At 44.1% G+C, this 25,274-nt stretch overlaps 1 protein-coding gene across 12 annotated transcripts in view; it reads left to right on the top strand.

Annotated features, from left to right (window-relative positions):
• Positions 1–22,176, top strand: part of SORBS1 (sorbin and SH3 domain containing 1) — a 222,361-nt gene extending 200,185 nt beyond the window's left edge. For 6 of the 12 annotated variants that reach the window (XM_023519829.1, XM_023519828.1, XM_023519830.1 and 3 more), the window contains 4 exons: positions 1,140–1,334; positions 15,146–15,204; positions 17,967–18,079; positions 20,547–22,176. In XM_023519829.1, the coding sequence (XP_023375597.1) occupies positions 1,140–1,334; positions 15,146–15,204; positions 17,967–18,079; positions 20,547–20,614 (435 nt within the window). In that variant the 3' untranslated portion in view covers positions 20,615–22,176. Of the gene's footprint in view, positions 1–1,139; positions 1,335–2,847; positions 3,613–14,381; positions 14,442–15,145; positions 15,205–17,966; positions 18,080–20,546 lie in introns of all 12 variants that reach the window. The other 6 variants (XM_023519823.1, XM_023519827.1, XM_023519822.1 and 3 more) reach the window with 2 other exon arrangements.
• The last annotated feature ends 3,098 nt before the right edge of the window (positions 22,177–25,274 follow it).

The raw sequence follows: 25,274 nt of genomic DNA, 5'->3' as shown, positions 1-25,274 counted from the left end.
ACACCAGGAGAAGTTTGAAAACCTTCGAAGCCAAAAGCCTCAATTACCTCATGTATAAAATGAAGATAAGTGGCTCTCATAGAGCTGTTGTAAGAGGATTAAATGAAACACCTGTGAAGTCCCCAGCATGACACATGGCATCTTATTGGTGCTCAGTAAACAGGAGACACCAGTTATTATCATTATTATTGCCTTCAAGGAGCTCAGTGTGCTTATTTTGAACATAGTTAAGCAGGGCAGAGACACTGTTCTTCCCAGGAATTCAAACACTCTCTTTACAAGTCAGAATTCTCTGGCTTGCCAAAGTTATTAAAGTTACTAATTTTATTGAGGATTGAGGGAAATGAGCACATGCCTTAAAGGTGAGCCCCTTTATAGAAAAGAGAAATATTGGAGGCAACCCAATTGCCTAACATCAGGAGATCACTAATTGTATCATTGTTTGTCCATGCGACAGAATATCTTGGAGTGGTCCATTCATTAAGCTGTGCGACACTGTTAAAAATATCAAATTATATTTCTTGATAAAGAAAGACCCTCAGTATATGTGGTTAAGTATTAAAAAAGCAAGTTGGAAAAGGGAAATATAGCACATACTCAATTTTTATAGGAAAATATGTGTGAGTCTAATTCACATGTATAGAATTCAATCTGGGAAGTAAAGTACATCAAAATATTAACAGTAGTTACCCCTAGTGATATTATGGATAATGGTTATTTTCTGCTTTATGCTTGTGTGTTAATTTTTCTATAATTATACAGGAAAAAATAAAGTTATGAAAAGGAAGGAGAAAAAAAGAGAACCCCCAAAACCTTTGCCTTAGAAAAGAAGTTGGGATATCTGTCTGTTTCGCATTAAATGACTCAAAAACACTACATTTACCTGCTAGCTTAGGGGAATGAATAGCCCCATTTACTGAAATGTTTTAAGACCAGGCTTAACTCCCCAGCATCCAGATAGCTCTATTGCTGTTAGCTTCTCTATCCCAGTGAAATTAATTTCATCCAGGTCTAGCAAGGAAGGTTTTTCTGAGCAAAGAATGTGATAAATAATACAGAATAGAAGAGAGTACTGGCAGGAGCCTCGGGCATGCTGAGGCATTGTGGGACAAGGACCCTTGCCTTGCCGTGTCTTACAGGGTGAGAGGATCACGCTGCTTCGACAGGTGGACGAGAACTGGTACGAAGGGAGGATCCCAGGGACGTCCCGGCAAGGCATCTTCCCCATCACCTATGTGGACGTGATCAAAAGGCCACTGGTGAAAAACCCAGTGGATTACATTGACCTGCCTTTCTCCTCCTCCCCAAGTCGTAGTGCCACCACGAGCCCACAGGTACCTAAGCTTCTCGTCACTGGTTTTCATACTCAGCATGACAGACCCATAGTACTGATGGCACACAGCCCCTCGGCTGGTTCTTCAGCACTGTGATGAAGAACTGTCCTCGGCAATGCAGCATATACACACTGGGGCCTGTTGTCATGCATACAAATGGCATTTTTCACACACTTGGTTGAAGAAATGCTATCGCAGAGGAAAGGAAAGAGCATAAGGTGATTGCTCTGGGGATAACATAACTAAGGAAAGAGAAATGAGAGCCTTTATTAGTTGGTCCAAAACTCTACTGGGAGCATCCCATCCTGGGTAAGGCTGGTGGTCTGGGTGCCACCACCGCACTGTACATACCATGGCCCAGTCCTGTTCTCTTAGTCATCTTTCCGGTCAGGGTTGGCCTGCAGACAGTAAAGATCCAGAGTATTCTTCACAAGCAGAAACCAGGTTAGAAAAGGAATTTACAGCATCTCTGTCTACACTGGGCTGAAAGGAAGTAACTTTATAGTAAAATGTTTGCTTTCCTGAACATTAATTATGAGCAAGCTTGTTTTAAAATATAAATTGTTCTAACTCATCCCATCTTTCCCAAAGCAAAGAAAAAATTAGGACCTCGGGCTCAGGAGAGGCATGGTGGGGCGACTTCCTGTGAAAGAGATGGACTATACCATCATTGTAGGTTGTGGGGAGGATGGCCAGAGGGCAGAGGGCAGGACCGGGGCCCCAGGATGACACTTGGATGGTGCTTGTTTTCTTTCATTCTCGATCATTTCCTTCTTTTCAACTGCCCGTCACTGACCCCAGGAGTTGGTTCTATGCAAAAAGCACAGCAAGATTCATATCCTGTGATCTTAGGGGGAGAGGGTGTGAGGTGGGCGCAGGGCATTCTGCTTTGTAATAATATGAGGAATTCAGCTAGATTTTTTGCCTGACCATAACCAAGTATGACTAGAAAACAAAATGACTACACTGTTCATATTCCTCTCTGGAAGGCTCTTTGCTGAGCTCCTTAGAGAGAGTAAAAGCCCAAGGCAAGGCAGTAGCAGGCCACCGTTTTTTCCTCGTGGTTCTGGGTCACGGCTTCGGTTGCAGGGAGGGTTGGGTGGGGCATGGTGGAGAGCTTCCACTGTGTTCTTTTGAAAGTCTGATTCTGCAAACCAGGCCAGCACCGTGTGTAACTGCCCTGATGGGACCCTTTCTTCCATCTCCACACAACTTGCTTCTTCCATCCTGCTCCAGACTGCAGAAACACGTGTGTGTGTGTACACACACACACACACACACACACACACACACACACCCCACACACACACACACCCCCCACACACACACCCACCCCAGTTTCTCTCCAAACCTAACCGGATGATTTCCCTTTTGACACCAGACCATACTGCTCGTCCTCTCCATTTCATTCCTCTCTGTATATCCTTTGTGGTTATGTCTCTCCTTTTCTCTTTATGCTGACCCTTGTATCTTTTACTTTTTTTGTTTTCCTCTCTCTCTTTCTCTTTTTAAGTTTCCCAGTCATAGCAAGCTCATCATACCAGCCCCCTCATCTCTGCCTCACCCCCACCGAGCCCTGTCCCCTGAGATGCACGCCGTCACCTCTGAGTGGATCTCGCTGACTGTAGGGGTTCCAGGCAGGCGTTCTCTGGCCCTGACCCCACCCCTGCCTCCTCTGCCAGAAGCTTCTCTCTACAGCACTGATCACCTCTCCCTGTTGGCAAGGCCCAGTCCCTCCCTGTCCTTCAGGCTCCCCCATTCAAGTTGGTCCACACCACGCTCAGTGGTTTCCCCACGGGCCCTACCTCCCCCACACAAAGCCTACTCCCTGGCACCCGGTGCCCAGGCCTCCCTTCATGTCAACGGAGACAGTGGTGTCCACATGCCACCTTCAGGTATCCACCAAGATTGCTTCTCCCAGCCACTGCTTGGGAGCTCTGACAGGGTCATCTCGGAGCTTAGCGATGCCTTTAGCAGCCAGGGCAAGCGGCAGCTGTGGCGAGAAGAAAGTGGACAGTATGATAGGAAAGCAGAGAGGGAGGCAGGTGAGAGATACCCTGGTGGACCCAAGATCTCTAAGAAGAGCTGCCTGAAACCATCAGACGTGGTCAGGTGCCTGAGCACCGAACAGAGACTCTCAGATCTCCACACCCCCGAGGAGAGCCGGCCCATCAAGCCCCTGGGTAGCCCTTTCCCGGGAAGGGAGGCTGAGCAGACAGAGCTGCATAGAGGTGGCGAGCAGGCTGAGAGGAAGGCCGCTCGGAGTGGTGTGAGCCAGGTAGGCCTGCAGCATGACACGTGTGCCTTGGCGTCTCAGTTGGCAGGGTGGGCCAGACGTCTCACCCACGGTCCATCTACTGAGGCTGCGTGGATGCCGGTGAGACTCACACTTGCTTGCCTTGGGAGTAAAAATATCCCCCAGGAGGGAATGGAGGCATCATCGATTAAGGTTTCAGGGCTGGGGACAGTTGGAGGCAAAAGATAGGCTCTATTCTGGCCTCTTGAGGTAATTCAAAAGTTACCCCCACTTTGGGTGCCTCCCGGCCTGGTACTAAAGCCCCTGAGAAGGACGGCCTTCCTCATGCCCCCTTCATGCTGTGAAGAGCATCTCAGTTCGCTTGGACTAACACAGCTGAGAACACCAGGCTTCAGTTTGGCTCAGTGTGGTTTGGTTTTGTGCGAGACACACCTTGTTTCCATAACTCATGGCGCTCCGCCAGTGCTCAGCTCCGTCAGGTGTTTGTCCTGTCTCATGTTTGTGTGGGTGCTCGGGGCCTTTGTTCTCTGATGAACAAATGCGTTTTGGTTCTGGGAAGATCATGCAGGCCCAGCACTGGGGCCCTGACAGATATGAGGTCCTTGAATGAGCACATCAGGTTTTTAGATGACTGTCCCATCTTCTCTCTAGGTCAACTACAAAGATTTCAGGGTTTGGATCAAGGTGGCCTTACGGTGTTTTGAAAGCTGAAAAAATTGGGACTGGGGAGAGGTGAACTTGGCCGTTAGACCATGATTCTGATTTTGCTATGCTGTTGAATACCCCAAGTCAAAGACTTTGGGCAGCTTCTACAAAGGAGCTAGGTTTAAATGCCTGCTCACCTCCTACTGTCTAGTGACTTGGGAGGTACTTCCCCTCTCTGAGCCTCAGCTTCCTCATCTGTAAAACAGATAATAACTCCTACCTCATAGAGTAGTTGAGAGAATTCCACGAAGTGATGCATGAGAAGGGCTAAGCGTAAGGGTTGGGAGTAGAACATGGTCAGCACTTTGTAAATGAAAGCTGTCCATTTTGGGCGATCTAGAGCCGCTCTGGAACTGAGAACACTCCAGAATGTCTGTAGAACCAGATGGAATTCTTAACGATGCCTCTCCAAACCATTTATTGTCTACTGTGTACAATGCCCACAGTAGGCTGTGCTTGATCTCAAACCTACAATCCCATTTTCCCTTGAAAGTTTCATTTGTTCACTCAACAAATCTTTATTCAAGACCTGCAGTGGCAGCCTCTGGTCAGGGGGTCATTGCACCCCTTCTCTTGAGGAGCCTGTGGTTCCAGCCATGAGACTGGCGGACACAGCAGCGTCACGGCAGCATTCACAGAGGCATGCTTGGAGCACGTGGGCACACAAAGTTCCGAAATACAGATGCGGCTGGACTTCCAGCTCCAGCCTAACAGTCGAGAGTGGGAGATCATTGGTTGTGGGAAGGACAGTATAAGACATTGATGACTAGCCAAGGTTAGCCTCTTGCTAGCAAGCCACCTGACTTTCCCCAGCCACAGTTTTCTCCTGTGCAAAGCAGGAATAAAAATGGCCCCTCCCTCGTAGGGTGGATGTAAGGATTAAATGAGGAGTTGTGGTGCCTGGTGTGTGGGAAGGCTCCATGAAGTGAATTGTTGCTCTGGCTCCAGTGTGGGGCTGAGGGAAATAACAATACCAGCGGAAGGCTTTGCCTGGCCCTGGAGCAGGTGTTCCCAGAATGTGTTCTGTGAGGAAGAAAAAGGTGTTCATTTAAGGAAAGAATAGTTTGTTAGGGAGAGGTGAAGTGGCTACTTGAAAAGAATTCACTGTCTCTGACACAGGAACAATTGTGTAAACATTCTAAGTCAGTCCACGGTGCCTGGAGACCTCGTTATTGTCAGAAGTGAGTCATAGCGACCTGATCCCAGGACCGGTGTGCACAGGAAGCGTGCGTGGGGCCGGAGTGCCGGGTGAGGTTAGGGGTAAACGCTTCCCGCTTCCTAACCGAGGGAAGCAGGGGTGGGGCGGGCAACCCAGAAAGCCAGGCTCGTTGACCCCAAGTGTACCGCTTCCTGTTCCCTCCCTTTCTCCTGCTCTCCCAGCACAAGCCCTTCTCCATGGGTACACCCAGGCTGTACGCGCTGTTGAGAGCTAGAGGGTTGTGTGAAAGGGGCTCCCGCCCACCCACCTCCTTCTTAACCCCCTCCTCATTCCCTTCCTGTGACTGGGAGCAGGAGCTGGCAGCTCGAGAAGCGGGGTCCTTCAGAAGAAGCTTCCTGCCTCTTGAGGCCCTTTTTGGGTGACAGCTAAAAATGGAAAGGACTTCAGTGACAACTATTCTTTGGTGGCCTGTCAGGATGATGTGACCTCAGGCTGTGTCACTTGTTTAGATAAGTGCATTCCAGACCAGTTTATGTTATCGGGAAACTTGTTGGCCACTCTTCTCCTTACTGTGGAGAGCTGAACCAGAAGTTCCACTTTATGATAGTTGTTGAGAAGCCAAGTTGAGTATCTGACCAGTAAAAAGAGGGAATTTTACTCAAGAGCCTTAAAATAACAGACATTCTGAAATGCCGTGATCATTTACTCTTCCATTTGAGCACGAGGCACTGTGCTAAGTGCCGCGAGAGTTGGGGACGGGCATCGTCAGGGGCTTCCTGCTGCTCTCAGGAAGGACCATCTTCCTTCATGGGCTCAGAGGCACCATGTGATTTGGCCATTGAGACGGCAACCCAGCCTCCTCTTCCAAAGCCTCCCATGCTTGTTTGCCTGGATAATTCCCACCTGTCCTTCACTGCTCTACTTAGATGCTACTTCTTCTAGGCAGCCTTTCCTGACAACACTGGCCCCCGCCCTCCAAGACCAGGTGCTCCAACTTTGTGCTTCCCTGCATGTGACCTGTGGGAGCTGTTGCCAGCTCTATGGTATTCATTTGCCCCTTCGCTTGTCTGTGTCACAGTTAGAGTATTAGCACCATAAGATCAGGGACCATGACACCAAACATACGGAAGGTGCTCAATAAATATTTGTTGAGTGAAAGGGAAGATAAAAAATGACTGACCCCACCTAAAGGAGTATGTGATCTTTATTGGGGAAATGACATGTTCACAAATAATTGTAGAGACAGAAGGAGAGTCACAAAGAGCTCACTCTGAAAGTTCAAAACTGGGAGAAATAATAAGCAACGGGAGAGGGAAGGTGGCCGTTTGGAAAGAATTCATGAGAAAAGGGGTTTTTGATCTGGGGCTTATAGAACAGGGGGTTTTAAGATAGGCAAACAGCAGGAGGGTGGTGTTCAAGGCAAGCAAATAGTCCAGACTCAGCCCAGAGGTGCGAATGTGAAAGGGGAGAGTGGGGAATGGGGAATGGTGAGCTTCGGGGTGTCTGCAGGTGGGTAGTAGGGGGCAGTGTGGAGAGGGGGCTGGAGTAGAGGGGCTTGTTGGTGCCACGGTGGATATTCATCAGTACTTCCTAACAGCATGTCTGGTCATCTTCCTCACAGTCACGTGACCCTGTGACTCGGTGGTCAGACTTCCCTGTTTGGTGCTAAGTCCCTGCTTTGCCACTTTCCTTCCCCTTAGTCACCTGTCCAGCCCACACCACCGCCCCCAACTCTGTAGATGTGCAGGACACTTGTGAAAGTTTTGACTTTTCACTCCTTTGTAGCCTCCCAGACTGATATCACATTGGGTCCATTGTTCCTGTTTTTAGGTGTGTGTTCCCTGAACAGCAGAAGGGGGTGAGTCAAGTGAGGGGGTGTCTAGGGAGTATCATGGTCGAGCGGGAAGAGCGCTGCATTGACAGTATACCCAGTTCCAGCTCAAGCTCTGCCATTAGTCTGCCGTGTGTCTTTGGATGAGTCACTTCCCTTCTCCGGCAGCTTCCCAGTCTGTAAACAAAAGATTCCAACAAGAAAACTAAAGTTCTTTCTAGCTTTATTATTCTTGATTAGCTGAAAATCCTGTGCGGATTTCAGTTTAAAAAAAAAAAAAAGGAAATATAAAATGTAAGTAGAGTGTTTATTATAGACCCGCAGACCTTCTCAATTAAAAAATGAATGTTTTTCCTTTTATTATTTAAGGGACAACTTAAGTAATTGGATAAAACATACATATAAGATGCCCAAGAGTTCAGAATCATCACCTAAGGTCTTGGATTTTATTGGGTATAATTTTGGCCAAGAAAGTTTAGAATGATCAATCAAGAAAGTAAAGGGGAAAATCACCTTTAGAATGATCAATCAAGTAAGTAAAGGGGAAAGTCAAATCGTTATCATTGGCATCATCAAATGTTTATTGAGTTTCCCCAAGATAGAAGCGCTATTGCTGACTGGTATCCATCCTTGGTTTTTTGAGTCCCTACAGTTGTTGAGAGAGCCTCACTGAGTTTTAAATTAAAAGACTCTTTAAAGATCATCAACCCCAGTTTTCCAATCATGAAACTTTTGAGAATCTGGGGTCAGCCAAAGACTCTAGGCCACACATACAGAATTGCATAAAATTTCAAGAGACTCATACCTGAATCCATCTGAGAGCTGAGTCCATGGACCCCCAGGTTAAGAATTGCCAATCTATTTGACTTTTGTGATGAGATGAGAAAGCTGAGGCCTGAGAAAAGTGACAAAACTTTTGTGATATCAGTTTGGTTTCTAAAGGGAAGGAAGCCAGTCAAACAATAAAATCGGAGAGCATGAAGTTTAAAATAAATGTTCAAGGAAAATATTCAGGAAAGCTACGTGTCCTCAAAATGTCTGTCTGAGAAACACAAGAACAAACTATTCTACAGCCTTAGGGAAAGGAGAGGAGAAAAATCTACTCAACTGATGACAGAAAGATGTGCTTTGGTGACATCGAGGGAACATCCTTTTCTACGTGAAAACTAGGTTAGTTTCCAGAAAGATAAGAACAAAGGCATAGGCCTGCTCTGAGCATGGACATCAGAAATAGAAAGAAAGCATGTGATGTGACTTGGAAGAACAAAAGGATGTTAAAGATGTTAAGACACCCAGCTAAAAGTGGGAAACATTTTCCTTTGACTCACTCAGACGGGAAATCTCCAAATAAATACAGAAGGTGTTTAACAATTTACGGGCTGGGGAGAGACACTGGCTGCAGTTCTTACAGCAGTAACCAGGAGGTACCGTCTCAATACCAAAGGTAGGGAACTTAGACCCAGAGTTGAAATGTCCACACCTAAAAAAGTATTAGGAGGAATGGTAGACAGTAGAAACCCTAACGCCAGCTACAGAACACTGAGCAAGTTAAGGAGACCTCTTGATCAGCACACCTCTCCAGCTGCCTGGCATTTCCCTGGCAGAGCACAAGCCCAGGAGATCCCCGTATAGTGGGATGCGCAGGACTTGGAGTTAGAGAGACCAAGGTTAAAATTCTGGGTCTTCAAATTCCCAACTCAAATATATTAGGTCCTACTTTTATAAAATGAGGTACATTAGGGCCACCTTATTGGGTTATTATGCGGATTAAGTGAAATACCATGGAGGTGAAAATGCTTAGCACAAAGCATATGGTTAGAACTCAATAAATACCTGTTATGTATTTATTGGTAACAGGGAGGGGAAACAGAAGCAGTTTGCTGTATTCTCCCTACCCCATTCCGGCTGATGAGAGGAAGATGGGGGAAGAAAGAGAAGAAAGTTGATCATGGGTGAATCCTTTTACTTTGGGTTACACGAATCCAGAATTTAGAAAATTCAGAATTTATACTCTACAAGTTAGTGCTTCTCCTTATTCTCTCCTGCCTTGAGTACGAAGTCATCTTCGTGGAAAGCTTTTGGTTTCTTCATACTTGAGTACACATTTGCCATTACTCTGCTTGTTTTAGGAAAGAAACAGAAGACCACATTGCAGACTATGATGAGATAACTGAGTGTTCAAGTTTAGTGTTGTAATCAGGTTCAAATTACAGCAAAGCTGATGCAGTATCTGTCCAGTAACCTGCAAGGAGATTAAGTCTAGGTGATAAGCAGTTGAACTAATTGGTTTTCATTAGTTTTATGTTTAAGCCAAGACCTTTATCTCAATAAACTCAAGAAGGGAGCTCAGTGGGATCAGAGACTGTGGAGAGTCCTGTGGCTGTTTCCTCGAGTCAAAACCCAAGAGCCTGAATCACTCATGTCTTCTAGCTCCTATGACAGAGTTTGCTCATGGCGTTCAGGACCTGCAAATCTTCTGTCAATGTCTGGGCGACCCCTCACCTCCCACACTGTCAGAGTTCTCCCTCCATAGCTGGAGGCTAAGGTCAGAAGCCTCCTCTGCCCAGCCTTCAGTGGGCAGTGGGTGGGGTTTTGTCTCCCTTCAGTCAGGTCATCCCTGCCCAGTCCTAGTTCTCAATTCATAGGGTGTGCACACTCCAATCATGGAAAATTAGAGCCAAAGGGACACTTATTTAAGTCATGTTCAATCTTCTTATTTTACAAAGATCTTCAAGTCCAAAGAAGTTAAGCATTTTGCTCAAAAGATAATACATACGTATCATAGCCTGGCCTGGAAGCCAGATTTTCTCACCCTGGTCCAGTGTCTCCCTGGGAGACCGGTGCGGGTCACCAGAAAGGTGGGCTAGGGTCTGAGGAGTTGGTTAGAGGAATGCCATCTCTAAGGGACTCGGGCAGGTTGAGGGAGCAGAAGAGGCCAGTGATATCTCTAGAGCCATTCGAGGCCATGCTGACATCGAGATCCTCTATCCTGTCTGCATCTCCAGGACTTCCTGCTGTTCTTAAGCCTGTGGACAATTTATTTTGGTTTCAAGGCTTTGGCACACAACCAAAGCTGGAAGAGGACGCCTAGTGACTCCACAGGAGCACCAAGTGTTTTGTGGATCCAGAGAGATTAAGGGCCCCAGGGAGGCCAGGGTCAGATTTCTGAGGGACTTCTGTGAGCTGAAGACAGAAGGGCAACAGGACAACGGGGCAAAGATGCCTGCGGGATCACTCACTCGGAAAGAATGGAGCAAGGGCTTCAGGCCAAGAGGGGCGACCTAGGTCTATGTCTGCAAATATGGAAGAAAAGCAATTTCTGGATCAGTGACTGTCACCTGCTATACTGTTGATGAGGGGCGGGCAGGGGAGGGCAGTGTGCGTGCATGCATGTGTGTGTGTTGGGCCAGTTGCTGTTTTTCTGAACACGTGAAAAACTGCAGTGCATCTCCAAGAGTCCAAAATGTACTGAGCATGAGATAATACTTCCTTTATTCTTAACCCTGGATGTGGTCCTGGTGAGAACTTGTATCTACTTTTAGGCTCAAGTAAGGGCAGACTGTGAGGACCCAGGGAGGGTTCAGAGGGTTACATGAGCCCCATATGTAATTTTAAATTTTCTGGTAGTAAAATGGAACAGGTGAAATTAATTTTAATGATATGTTTTAATTAACCCAATATATCAAAGTGGTATTTTAATATATAGTCAAGATAAGAATTAACGAGATAGTTTCTATTCTTTATTTTATAATACATTTTTGAAATCCAGTATATGTATTTTCACTTACAGCACATATCTTACTAGCCACATGTAAAGTGTTGAGTAGATACATATGGCTACTTGCTACCATATTGGACAGCATAGGTTCAGAGGAAAAGAGATATAAAATGTACACAATTAGAAAATGGGGCCTGGGAGAGAAAAACATATGCCTAGAAAGAAAAAAGTCTGAAGGTAAACAACCTTTGAATCTAAGGGCAAATCCCTGTCATGGATATTAACAGTTTCCGTCTCCACCAAGGGCTCATCCCCATGCCGCCACCACCACCCCTGCCAAAAAAAAAACCTGTGGTTTATATTTTAGTTATATGAGATATTTGATTTAAGTCTAAGGAAAGCATTTCCAATAGGGAGAAACTGAATCTTAGCTAATAGGATAAATGTTTATCTTGCCTTCTCTCTTACTAATAAGATAAATGTTTATCTTACTTTCTTCCTTCATTTTTCCACAAATGTTAAGTAAGGAGCAAAGTCTTTCCTACCTCTCAGGGATGACTTAAGTTTCTACTGGTTGGTAAGTCTGTCCAGATGTGAAGGCTATGCTGATAATTACCATCTGATGTGAATAGGAACTGAGACCAAGGAAGACTGGGCCATCAATATCCCTTTCAGTATTGGGGACCCTTGAGTTAATAATTGGACAATATATATGAATGGACACCATACCTTTTACATCATGAAAAAGTCATCAAGAAGAGAAGTTAACACTGCCTCGTTTTCACTAGAAGCAGAAGCTTGGTGTTGCTATCTTGGTATACCAGTTATCCCTACATGACTCAAAAGGGAGGTGGCTTATGGTGATCAGACACTGAGAGGTTCAACACTCAGTGGCTTTGCCACCTTAGACTTCTCTGAGCCTTAAAAAGCTTTTTTTCTGCCAGCTTCAAGTCACAGAGTTAGTACTAAGAGTCAGATGAGGTCATGATCCTATATGTGCTTTGAAAGCTCCTTTAAAAAGAAAGTGCTTTATAAAAGGGATAATAAAATATCAGGTCCTTCTTACTGTATCACCAAACCTCTTTTAAGTGCCAAACATTTGTTAGATGATCAATTCCAGTCACCACTTTGGGATTAAGTTGATCAAAAGTTGCCAGGGGCTTCTGTAAACCATGTCGGTCATGTGAAGAGATTATCCACATTCTCTTGCTATTCTTCCTTTGACCTGAGGTCATTAGATCACCAGCTGGAGTTTGGAAGTATTTTTATGAGAATTTTTATTTTCATGAGGTATGACCCAGATCAGCCTTAGCACACCGTAGCCAAAGAATCTCTGTAGATTGAATAATTGAGGTCCTCTGTAGCCTTGCTCCCAAAAGTTGGTCTGGGGACCAGCTGCATAACCTTCACCAAATAGAAATGCCCAGACAGGACACACCCCAAATGTGTCACACAGAATCTGCATTTGAACAGATCCCAGGTGATACCAACATATATTAAAATTTGAGGAGCACTGCCCTACAATATCCCATCTTGTAATAGCACAGCCTCAGCTAGGACAGCTGCTGGGACAGGCAACTCACTGCCTCTTGAAGCAGATCTTCTATTGTTGGACAAATCTTATTTTTAGAAAGTCTTCCCTTAAGTCAAAATCTGCCCGGAGGTATCACCCACTCAGGGTGCCCAGAATGTTTCATTCTTCTGCCACGTGAAAGAGAACAGAGTAGGGGCTTGGAAATATCATTACTCTGTTACCCAGAAGCCTTGATCCAGAAACTGGATGGGTAATGAGTGGGGGCCACACAAGGTCAGCTCCCACTCACCTGACAAAGCCCTGCAGATCCTGAGAAGGAGTGTGAAATGGACACTTCCAGTTCTGTCTCTTCCTTCACTCCTGCCAGAGTCCAAGGGAAGTAGTTTAAGTGATTGCAGTTTGAAAGGGGTTTGGCAAATGTGAGGAGGTTTCCTAAAAGGACAAGAGTGTAAAAACGATGTCTGGGATGGACGTTGGTCCCGCTGGGCATGCTAAAGGATGAGGTCATTTATAGTGGCAGTGAACAGGAGGGACAGAGTGGCAAGAGCAGCCTAGCAGCTTCATCCTCTCCCTAGCTGTGTGACACTGGAGAAGGCACAAAACCCCTTTGACCATCAGCTTTCTTGGTTTTTAAAAGGAAACAGAATGATGAACTCTGTCCTGCCTGTTTCTAGTGTTTCTGTAGGACTCGAGTGAAGATAATGTCAGTGAACACATTTGATAATATGAGAAATGGTCCAAGGATAAAAGAGAAGGTCCAGTGGGACAGTAGGTGAATCCAGGAGACAAGTCTACCACTAACTTGCTGTGTGACTTCAGGGGAGGCCCTCACCCTCTCTGGGCCTCTCTGTGAAACAAGTGAGTCATACGCGGAAGATTTCTGAGTGCCCTTCTAGAAGGCCTTGGGGTTGCTGTGGCTCATTGCTATTATGGCAGGTTACCTGGGGGATTTCTCCAAGGATGGCTCTTCAAATTTTTATTTAGAGAGAATTTTTAGAGTTTGGAATTGAATCCTCCCCAAGGTAAATGATTCCAAACACTCTTCCATGGAAGGCCTGGCCCCTGCTATGGGAGACCCACTTAAAAGATGGGTTTGCTTGACCATAATCCCACCTGTGTTCCCATATTAGCATGTGGTAACCAAGGTGGTGATTGATAAGTGATGGTTTCATTTCTACAGCTGCATCGGGACACACAGTCCTATTTCTGGAAGCAGGCTCTTTTCTATGGGATATCTGAATTCACGTCATACCTAGCTGGAGTGTGTCATGTGCAGATTTTTCTAGCGGAACAGTCTTGTTTGATACATCAAATATTACCAAGGAGCTTTTCAAAAGTACAACTCTCTTTTCCATTTGTATGAGTACCCAAATATGACAGACTGATAGTTTTATAAGCTCGCTTTGCCCTAGGAGTCTCCTAGTCAACAAGATAACTGAAACTGGTTTTTGGTCCAGCAGCCCATCCATAGATGCTTGTGAATTGAGAGTGAGGGGACCAATGTGTATGGTTATGAAGGGACATAACTGTTCCTTAAGACAGCGCTTCTGTGTCTCTCTCCTGCCAATCTGGGGACCCTGTGTTGTTCATTCTCACTTCACTGCAACCATGTTTCCAACTTCCCATTTCATTGCCTGGATGCTTGCTTCTAACTCTGTACATTGCATTTTCTCCTGTGCACCCACCGTGTTGTCATGGAAACTTGGTGGCTGTAGGCTGCGAGTATCCAGTGTCATCAAGTGTGACGGTGTGGTACATGTATTTGCTCATGCTTTTATTTTGAATTCTTTCCAATGTGACATCTGCTAAAACGTCTCCCTTATAATTTGCTTGGTGATCACAGCCTTCTCATCATTCATTGAGAGCAGGACCTGATCTCACAGAATCTGAAAAGAGCTATGTGGTAAGATGCCTGTTGAATAAGACTGTAGCTTTTCTAAAGAGAATCCTTACTGACTTCTAGAGTCTAGACTGAAATAATGCCTGGTTAACTCACAGAGGCATTATTTACAAGAATTATGTATCAATTGTGGTAGAGAGAGATGTTAGGCCATGCCTTTCCCTCTCAAAAAAAGCAGAGAAATTTAGAGATGATATTTCTACATGTGGGGTTATATTAATGTATTAGTGCATGATTGGGGATACATACTTGCATTTCTATCCTGAAGTTATTCCATTTGTAACAGTTACTCACTAATTAAAGGCTTTTATGCTGCTGCCTTTTTTTTTTTTTAATATTCATACTAAATTCCAAATTCTTCTGTATCTTACCTGTTTTTCCATGCTTACGCCTGGATCCTTCCTGCACTCCACTACTGGAATATCTATTTTTTTAACCTGGATCTTCAACTCTGTTGTTTCCCTGGACTTATGTGCTCCGTCTGGAATGTTACATCTCTTCCTCTCTTTCTTTTTTTTTTTTTTTGTCCCCATGTTGACTGTTGGGTTTCTGGATATCTCGGGGCCACCTCACAGGAAGCAGTTTGCAATGAGATCATAAACATTGCCGAAAAATCTGTTCATTACTGCAGCACTGTTTCTCATCCCCTTGACTTTCATCACAAGGTATCCCCTTCTGACAATAAATCATCTTTAATCATTTCTCAGCAACCTCAAGCCCAGCAGCGAAGAGTCACCCCAGACAGGAGTCAAGCCTCACAAGATTTGTAAGTATACTTGGCAAACTTCAGTTCTCATGGTTTTAGTAGACTCTTGGTGGGCTTAGGAAGTAGATCATTGACTCTCTGCAGACAGGGGCAGCCATGAATGAATCACTCCCAGCTTCTCCGAAGAGTACGTGTTCCCCATCAGCCAGTATGAAAACAGGTGATGGGTAAATAAAGGAAGTCGTGGATTACTAGGAGAGAGAGACAAGTAAAGAATGAACTGCCATACAAGGGCAAATGGGAGCCGTGCTGACTGGTTTCAGTCCTAGTATTGTGGGACTAGGGAGGAAGGAATGGTTAATTCTGACTGGAGCTGAGTGAATAGGGTTGATCCATTTATTTTCAAAAAATTATTGGCTATCTTCTATGTTTTAAGCACATAGTAGTAAACTCTATTCACAGAGGAAGAGGATTTAGAATGAGCATTGAAAGATAAGTTGGATTTGGGAGCTAGAACAGGGGTCTTCCCAGCTGAAGAAACTACACGTGTAAAAAGGCCTGGAGTAGGTAGAGTATTTAGACAACTTCAAAAATGCCTGTGTGACCACGGGATACAGTTCAGGGAGGAAATAGAGACAAAACTCAAGAAGTAGGTTGTGGCCAGATTGTAGAATCCATAATGCAATTGAAATAAATTTGGATTATATTCCGCAGACACTTAGGAGCCAGTAGAGGATTTTGAAGTGAGGAGGAGCAGATAGTGATTATATTTTGCTTTTGGGAGATAACTCTGACACTGAAGTCAATGGCAGATATCAGAGATGAGGGACAAAGATATTGGTTAGGAGATGTTAATCCAGCAAAGAAGTGATGGAAGCCTAAGCTAGGACAGAAGGAGTGCTTCATGACCATGGAAGTACGTAAGATTACCCAAGGGGATGCAAAGTAAAGGGAGAAGGGAGATGAGGGTAGATCCTTGGAGAACCAACTCTTAAGGCAACAGGGAAGTAGACGCGAAGGAGACTGAGAAGGAGCAGCAAGAGATGCAGAGAGGGTCTGGGAGCCTTCATTTGCATAAAACAGCAGGCAGTGTTTGATCAGCTGTGCCTCCTGCTTCAGAGAGGCCAAGGAGCGTAGGAAATGAAAAATGTCCTCCAGGTGGTCTATTTGGCAACTGAAAAAAATCATTGGTGACCTCAGGGACAGCAGTGTTAGAGAGGTGGAGGCAGAGGCTATCAGAGAAAGGGTTGATGAGTCAGTTTGATGGTGAGTGGAAGGCATGGTGGCAGGGGGCTATAGACTAAAGGAGTAGCAGAGACAGAGGAGGTATTTTGAGATGGTTCATACCAGACAGGGAGTTGACCAAGTCAAAAGATGTAGGAGAGCAGACATAACTTAAGGAAATAGCCCAGGGGAGGGAGTTCAAAGTGGCCAGGGGAGGAACCCTTCCTTATGCAGGGGAACAGCGTTGGGCAGCAGAGGTGGAACAGGCACAGAGACTTAACCCCAGAGTGGAGGGAAATCAAAGTGCTGTCCACAGCCAGCTTCAATCTCAGGAAATGGGGGTGGAGTGAAGAGCCCTCTGTTGAGAGTCAGACGTCAGAACTGACAGTGGAGGTGGGACAAGGACTCAATGGAACAGTGTCCTGAGAAGCAAGGTGATGAGACTTTCTCCAACCGGTATCCACTATCTGGGAATGAGAACAGAGAAGCAGAAATCAGGAGTTACTTCCCAGAGCTGAGGCTAGCAAAGCATCCACAGTGGAAGTGAAGGGGATAAGGCATTCGGAGGATTCCAGGCTGGGTAGGAGACAGCAGGCAAATTCAGAACATCAAAATGTGTTCATTTACCAACTGGAAATCTACCTTTATCTCTTAATTCCTCATTAGAGATCTTCCTCTGGCAGATCCATCTACCAAAATATCAATACTTTTGGATAAATATATAAAATTAAATTGTTCCTTTGGTCTTAGAAGAGAATGAACCTCTTGTTTCTGGGATCTGACTCCACTTACTTGTAGCTAGTCTCTTTGCCCACACACTGGAAATCACTCATCTCCTGGAAATGGTAGACGATTGGCTCATTTGCAAAATTTTGCCTGTTACTGTTGTGTTTCAAAATTTTGCCTGTTACTGTTGTGTTTCAAAGTAGTGAGTTAAAAAGAATTATGAACTGAATTGTGCCTAGTAGGTGCTTCTTATTTGTCAAAGGAATAAGTGAAAACAATAAGTGAAAGCTTTTCCTTGTTGCCAAAGCAGATATCAGATTTCACCACAGTTTTCTCCAGCGGCTGCTGTTAGAACAAGCAGAATAGCACACACCAAATTGCCGTAGGCCAGTTATCAAGTAAATAAAAGTCTTAACCCCATATATCACTGGGATAGAAAAAAGGCAAAACGCTTTCAAGAGTTACATAAAAATGACATCCACATTTAAAAGCAATTAATAAAATGTGTGTCGGCATATTAGGAAACTCAAGGTGGTTTTGCTAAACAGTGAGGCAATTTGTACTTTTTATGTTTTTATTTGACTATGACAAATATATATATGACAATTGACTTACATTCTCCAATGTATATGATCAGAATGTAATGTCTGTCTCTGGACCTAAGTAACTTCTGGTTATTCTTGATAATCGACATATATCATATGTTGAACGGATCTCTCTAAATGCTAAGTTAGTCAAGAAATAGCCAATAAAATACTTTTATCCCCACTGATAAGTAGGAAACACTACTAAATGTTGATTTAACTGAAATGAGCTTGAAACTTTTGTTATCAGTGTTTGAGTTACTTAATATTTATTTTTCTCATTGGTAGATTTAGCTACCAAGCATTATATAGCTACATACCACAGAACGATGATGAATTGGAACTCCGAGATGGAGATATTGTTGATGTCATGGAAAAATGTGACGATGGATGGTTTGTTGGTAAGCGATCTCATCATACTTTTCTTACTAATTGTGTATTGAAGGAATAACTAGGATGATGAGCCGTGCAGAAAGCACTGTTCTCTGCACAGGAAGAAGAGCCTTCTTCTTGCACCACCGTTAGGAATGCTGGGGCACCCAGTTTATGTTTGCTCTCAAGACTGTGTGGGTGACACTAACGTTGGACCTAAAGAACAGATATGCCAGCGTCGGCTGCATGGGAAGGCAGTTGTCAAATTCATTAATTAGGTTCTGTCAGCTTTTCTATTGTGCATCTATCTTTCCTACATTTGGAAATTTTATTTCTGAAAACTCTTATGAAGTAACACGAGAAAATTTGAGCCTAGGTCTCTACCATGAAACCTAAGCATATGTGTGGCTATTCTAAAGATGTTATTTACTCCAGGTTTCTAATAACTTTAATCAAAACAACCTGCTTAATTAAAACAAAGAATTCACCTTTATAAAACAGGGGAGAGAAATATCAACGTTACTGAAATTCCGTTAAAAAGCAGACACTTGATATACTTTCTTATTGACGTTCTGTCAACAAACAGCCCATGAGACAAGAATTATTCTCATTTAAAAGATTCGAAAACTGAAGCCCAAAGAAATTAAATAACTAGCCCAAGGTCACCCAGATAGCAAATAGTGGGGCCAGTATTTGATCTCAGGCCCATCTCTTCCCAAGCCTCTGTTCTTTCTGCTCAGACATGAATATGATGGTAGGAGCCACTGACTCGCTCTTTGCCTCAGTTTTCCCCTGATACAAATAGCTTTACCTTTGTCTTCTCCAAAGACCAGCTCTTTCCTGATCTCTGGAAAACCTTTTCTAAAGTGAAGTAATATTAGGGCTTGGGGTAGTGAGAACAGCAAAGCCTCGGCATAAATGGGAAGCCAGAAAGATTTGCCTTGGCCTCACCAGCCTCTTAGAAAGTTACCTCATCTTCCCAAGGCCCCCAGAAGCCTGCAGCCCTCACTATCTTAAGTTGTTTTGTTCAGAATGAAACCAGATCAGAGAAGTCAGCAGTGCGGTCTGGTAGAAACATAATACAAGCCTTGATTGAAATTTAAAGTTTCCTGGAAGCTATGTTGAAAAAAATGAAACCAGTGAAATTCATTTTAATATGTTTTATTAAATCCAGTGCATTCAAAATATTGTCATTTGAACATATAATCAGTATAAAGGAATTGTGAAATATTTTACATTCTTCTTTTCATACCAAGTCTTAGAAACCCAATGTATATTTAGTTATAGCACAGCACAATTCAAAATAGCCATGTTTCACATGCTCAGTAGACAAATGTGTATCATATTAGAGGGCAGCTCTCGAATACATTAGGTGATAACCTCTTCCAGAGGCACTTACATTTTTTTTTTGCATTTACATTTTTTTATGAGAACTAGGGGTAGGGTAAGGGGCACCAGTTCTCTAATGGAGCATCGCCGGCAGCTAGGTAAAGGAAATGTTTCAGGTTCCTCAATTCCTCAAACACTTCAAAAAGTAGCCTGATATTCAGACTAAGAATAAAGTAACCCAGCAGAGCTCATTCTTCTTGTGCGTAAGGAAAGCGCTAACCAGCTACGTGAGCGCATCTCTGCGCCTTACTGTCTCAGACCTCTGCGACCTTGACCAGTTCCCCTAGGGCTTCAACTGGTCATTTTAGATGTCTTTAGCTTTGACACATTCTTTTCGCTTAGAAGTTTCACTTTGGTCAACAACTCTAACCCGCTGGTGGTGGCTGCTTGAAATACTGTGTTCAACAGGATTCCAAAGCCATATCCAAGCCAGTTGGGAAAAGGATGCAATGATTAAATTGCGGTGTCTGCTAATGAGAGGGTAATAATGACACAGCACACCACACACACACCCCCACCCCATCCCACCCCACCCCCCACCAGTTTTAGAGGGAGAATCCTAAGGAAAGGAACTAGAGGAGGGATCCAGGAGTTCTGGATGTGGAGCAGCCCAGAAAGGGCTTTATTCCCAGCTGGCTTAATGTTCCTGGCTCAGCTGGAACCCTAATGAGGTTGGTAGCAAAGACAGGGAATTAATTTGGGGCTTAGTCAGGCTTATGAATGTCCTTTTGATGTGTGGCCATATCCAGTGGACTTTTAGAAATCCAACAGGTCAGAAATTCTATCTTGTGTTAAATAAATGTGCTTGTTTTTCCAAAAAGAAGTAGGCTGGGAAAAAAGCAGTGGGCCGGGAGTCAGAAGACCTGGGTTCAAAGTCTGCTTCTGATGCTTATTAAGCTATGGGACCTCAGCAAAGTTACTTCAGCTCTCTAAACTTAGGTTTCCTCATCTGAAAAAAATGAGAGTATTAAAAATGCCTGCCTGGCTTACCACCCAGATAAGGGAAAGTGCTTTGGAAGCCATATGCTATTCTGTAGGATTGTGATCAAGGGCTGCCTTCAAACTCACCTGGGTGAATCTTCTCATTGTGCATATGTTTTTTTATAGGTACTTCAAGAAGAACAAGGCAGTTTGGTACCTTTCCAGGCAACTATGTAAAGCCTTTGTATCTATAAGAAGACTGAAAACCACAGAGACGATTTTTATTGGAGGATGAAGTATAATTCATGAACCGGTCTCTTTATTTAAATATTGAGTCAGTAGGAAAACTAATGAGGTGGAGAAAGTAAGAAGCAAAAGAGCGGGACAGAGAAGTGTGTTGTGTTGAAAACTGCAGCCTGTGTAAGCTTATTGTGTGTCAGACAGGCCTGAACCACGCTCTGAGAAGAAAGGAACGAGGCAAATCTGTATTTACTTAGCTGCTCTGGGAGCTACTCCAGCCCTCCCCTCCCCTCCCCTCCCCGTCTTAGGTAATCTAACCTGCAGCACAGTCCAGGAGCAGTTAGGCCAGAAATGCCTCCTGCCGCTGTGGCCTTGACCAGCTCCAGCTCAAAGGGGTCTCGGCATTTAGCCTAAAGCAGCCCTCAGAGTGCCAGGCAGATCCCCAGCCATTCTCCAAAGGCTCCACACAGATGCCCAGCCTTAACCCGCAGCTACCCTGCAGCCCACTGGTCCCCCAACACTGCAGAGACCATCTCTAGACACTGGTGGAGGCCCACAAACTACCCAAGACCAAGTTCCCCACTGAGGTTTTGCGGGGAAATGGAGGCAAAATGTAGGTGCCCTGTGTGTATTCAGCCTACTTGCAGCATTGGAACTGATGCCCCTGGCGTTTAGACAGAAAAGCACACAAGGTTTGCCCATGGGAGCCAGGTGGCCAGGCAGATACTTAAGTTTGTATGTTGGAGAGATTTAAGTCAATAAGCCCTGTAGCTCTTGAGGTCACATGCAGTGTGCTCCATTCCCATATCACTGGCTTTCATGAACATTTACCTTCAGGGCAGCAGTTTCATTTTTCAGAATACCATTGCTAACCTTTCTTTTCTGAATTTTGTTTTGTTTTGGCCAGGACGGTTAGGAGTTGATAGGTTTGTTCTCAGAAGCAAGGATGCTGTTTAGTGATTCATTTAACATACACTCATATACACTATATGCCAGGCTACCCATGAGCAAGGCGTGCTCCAAGCCTTAAAAGACTCACTGTGTCTCCATTTTTATTCCCCATAGGAGTTCAAGGGCCACTCAGAATGTAGTCACCCAGAGTTATGAATCCTGGTGCACACTGGTGAAGCTTCTCTTCAGATCAGAAGGTGCAGATGCAGTGGCTCTAGTTGTGAGGCAAGGATTCTGCCACTTCCAGGTGGTCTGTCCTTTGTGAGGCCAGGTCCAAGGCGGGAGGCCCCTGTGACACCTGGAGTGTTCAGTCACAACTCTAATTCAGGGATGTTTATTGGCCTCTGTTAGACCCCCTGGAGAGAGAAAGATAGAAATGACCCCTTTCCTACCTGCCAAGAACTCAGAGGTGGTTAGGGAAACAGACACACACACAAAAATCCTAAATCAAGAGAGCCTGTGATATGTGCTAAGAAGGGTGTGAGAGAGGAAGAAATGAATTTTCCCTCGAGGGATTCTAGAAAGCAGTGTCATATTTCTGTCTCCATTAGCTCACTTTTGAACAACTAGGATGCTGGAAGAACCTTTGTTTGAGGGTACTTTACGAATAAAATATTTAGAATTATTTCCAGAGTCTTCAAACTCTCTCCCTCCTCACAAATACACTTCCAAGTTCACAAATAAAAGTAGCAATCCAAGATGGCAGGGTGTGTAAAAGATCCTTGGCTTTCTGTATACAGCTCAGAATTGCCTCGGGATCATTGTCCCAAAGTCTGGAGTCTTTATAAGCAGGCGAAGTTTGTCCTCAGTGCCTCTGCCTCAGTTTTTGTCTCCGCTCCTCATCTTAGGATCCCATCAGCTGCCCACCCTCTGTCAGACAGCCACAGTACACTGTATTCTCACTTCTCTCCTTGTCCTTGGTTCAAATCCTGCTCACAGGAAAGAAACTGCCACTGACTCCTTCACACTAAAGTGTAAGTGACTGATAACGAGGAATGTGTTACCTCTTCCCAGAGACCTTTGTTTTTAACTAGGACAGAACATAGCCTTAATCCCAAGAGAAAAGGTTGTGGCGCTAATGGCAGAGGTGGGGTTGCAGGTGGGGTGGAGGAGCTTCCTCCTTAAAGAAGATTCATTGCTTTAGGAGATCCTTGAAGAAGAAACTCCTTAAAGAAGATTCATTGCTTTAGGAGGTCCACTCCACAAGCCAAGGGCGCTGTTTGTTTTTGTTTTTGTTTTTTGGGTTTTTTTTGACTCTCTCTGCGGGAATATAATTCAAGTGCATATGTACATGCATTTGCACAGCAGCATTTCACCCATTTTGAAATGTAATTCTTGTATTGGCTAATGTGTTTCCTGGTCTTTCTTAGATGTAAACCATTAATAACACAATCTTATCTAATAGTTTTTTGAGGGGTGCTTCTTGATTAAGTAGGTAATTTTGAACACCTCGTTAAATACAGCTAGAAAATAAAACCAATTTGTAAAGCCACATTTGCATATGATGCCAGACTCATGCATTTGTATATCTCCAGAAACCCAGGTATGCCTCACCAATTTGCCCATCTTTAATAAAATCATATGTTAAAATTTGCATCAAATTTCAGCTTCCTGTGTATGACAAAACAAGGAACCAAGATTTCCAATGGCTCTTCTGTCGTCAGACATTTAGTAATATAAAATACCTATTTTTGTGCCGAGATATTTATACAGGTTTATTAATAGCAAGTGCAACTAACTGACGGCATGCCTCACAACCCGTTTTGATATGTTAGCCATGCTTCTGGGTACAGGCAAGCCCCAAACTACTTCTCTTTTTCAGTCTCTCTGGGATCAGTAAAAGAAAAAATCATATGCTTAAGTGGGAGTGTATATATGTATATTTAACTTTGTATAGCCCATGTACCTACTTTGTATAGAAAAATAATTTTAAGAATTTGAAGGAGGGGGGTAAAATAAGGAAGTCATGAAGGTTTTTGCATTTTTATTTAAATGAAGGAATTCCAAATAACCCACTGGCAGATTTTTAGCACAAATATAGCCATTGTAAAGTGTTAAAAATTTTAAATATTCTTCCTGGGAAAGAAGGTAACTGTCATCTCAGTTGCAGTTTTTTGGTTTGAGGAAAGGGTTTGGTTTTTTGTTTTTTGTTTTATGTTTTTTTTTTTTCAGTTCTATTTATCTGAAGTAGTATTAAGGCCTATTGTTAGAATAGGTCACTACAAAAAAGATATTCTGAAAGAAAAATAACTGACATATATAACCAATTAATTTAAAGTATTGCCATTTAAATAACACACCAAGAGCATGGACTATGCTGACACAGGTTTTTCTGTTCATTTATTTTTCTTTATTGCAGTGGATTGATTTGATAGAGGTGTTGAATTACTACATTTGCTGTACATATTATTTAATAAACTTTATTCAGAATTGCGTGGCATACGTTCTTACCATTCATTCTTTCCTTCCTTTGCTAAGCTTCTCAGAGGAGGCTTATATTCACTGCGTCAATTTCTTCCACTCTCCTTTTCTGTTCTTAATTACTTACCATGTGACCTCCATCAGACTCCTTGAAGACACCACTTCTTACCTTACTCGTTTCTCAATAAGCTAACTCCATGACCATTTCACCATTCTATGTTTTTGTTTGCTCTGATTAGAAAAATAATGCATATGTCTTTAAAAGCAAAAGCAAAATATTACAAAATATGTATAATGGGTCTTGATTTACTCCACAAGACATGGGTCCAGGAAATAATACTGCACTTAGTTCTTCTAAATAATACTGCACTTAGAAGAACTAAATCTGGCTATGAGACCTCTCATTATGGTGGACAGAAATGCAGTCTGCCTTTTTTATTCCCTCCCAAACCGAGTGTGTCAAGGCCATGGTGCTAGGCATCCAGCCTCCCTCACACCCCATGGCTAGGATCACCCCTGTCACTATTTGGGGTGGGGCCTGCTCCATACGGAGCATGGGTCTGTTCCATAACAGAAAATCCAGAACCTCCACCCTCTCTCCCGTAGTTCTGTCCTTCTCCACTTCCTTCAACTCAACACCAGTTGCACTGCCACCTTGTTGGAGTGACTCAGCGGAATCCCCCTCAGTGGGCTCCATCCTCAGACAGTCCTGGGAGAAAGATTGTCTTCCAGAGGTCTGACAGCCCCAGTAGTGGGCCCTGAGTCACAGGCACTACTTCCTCTCACGCCTTCCTCCTGGTCCAACAAATCCATTAGCTGTACCTTCAGAATACGTTTGCCACCCAACCACTTCTACCACTACAGTCCAAGCCATTTTTCCTCACCTGAACCATTGCAGTTACTTTCTAACTGGTCTCTCTGCTTTCACCCATGGCCCCTCTACTTTAGTCTTAACGGTGCAACCAGAGTGCTCATTTGAAAGTTGGTCCAAAACCCACTAATGGCTCCTCTCATTCAGGGTAGTAGTAATGACCTCAAGGCCATAGACACACTGCCCCACCCCTCTCCCTTACCTTGGCTTTGTTCCTTATTCTTTCCAGCCACACAGACCTTGTGACCTCAAACTCATCAAGCACACTTCAGCTTTAGGGGCTTATATATGCTGTCCCCTAGAAGACAATTTCCCCCAGAACCGAATGGTTTTCTTCCTCTTCCTTTAGGCCTTTCTGTCACCTTCTCGGTGAGGCTTTCTCTAAGGAGACCCTACTGTTTCCACCCCAGCATTCTAGTCTTGTTCTCTTC

Source organism: Pteropus vampyrus, unplaced genomic scaffold (assembly GCF_000151845.1).
Source record: "Pteropus vampyrus isolate Shadow unplaced genomic scaffold, Pvam_2.0 Scaffold238, whole genome shotgun sequence".
NCBI classification, from domain to species: Eukaryota; Metazoa; Chordata; class Mammalia; order Chiroptera; family Pteropodidae; genus Pteropus; species Pteropus vampyrus.
The sequence above is the reverse complement of the archived record's forward strand: the minus strand, read 5'-3'. Positions and strand labels throughout refer to the sequence as shown.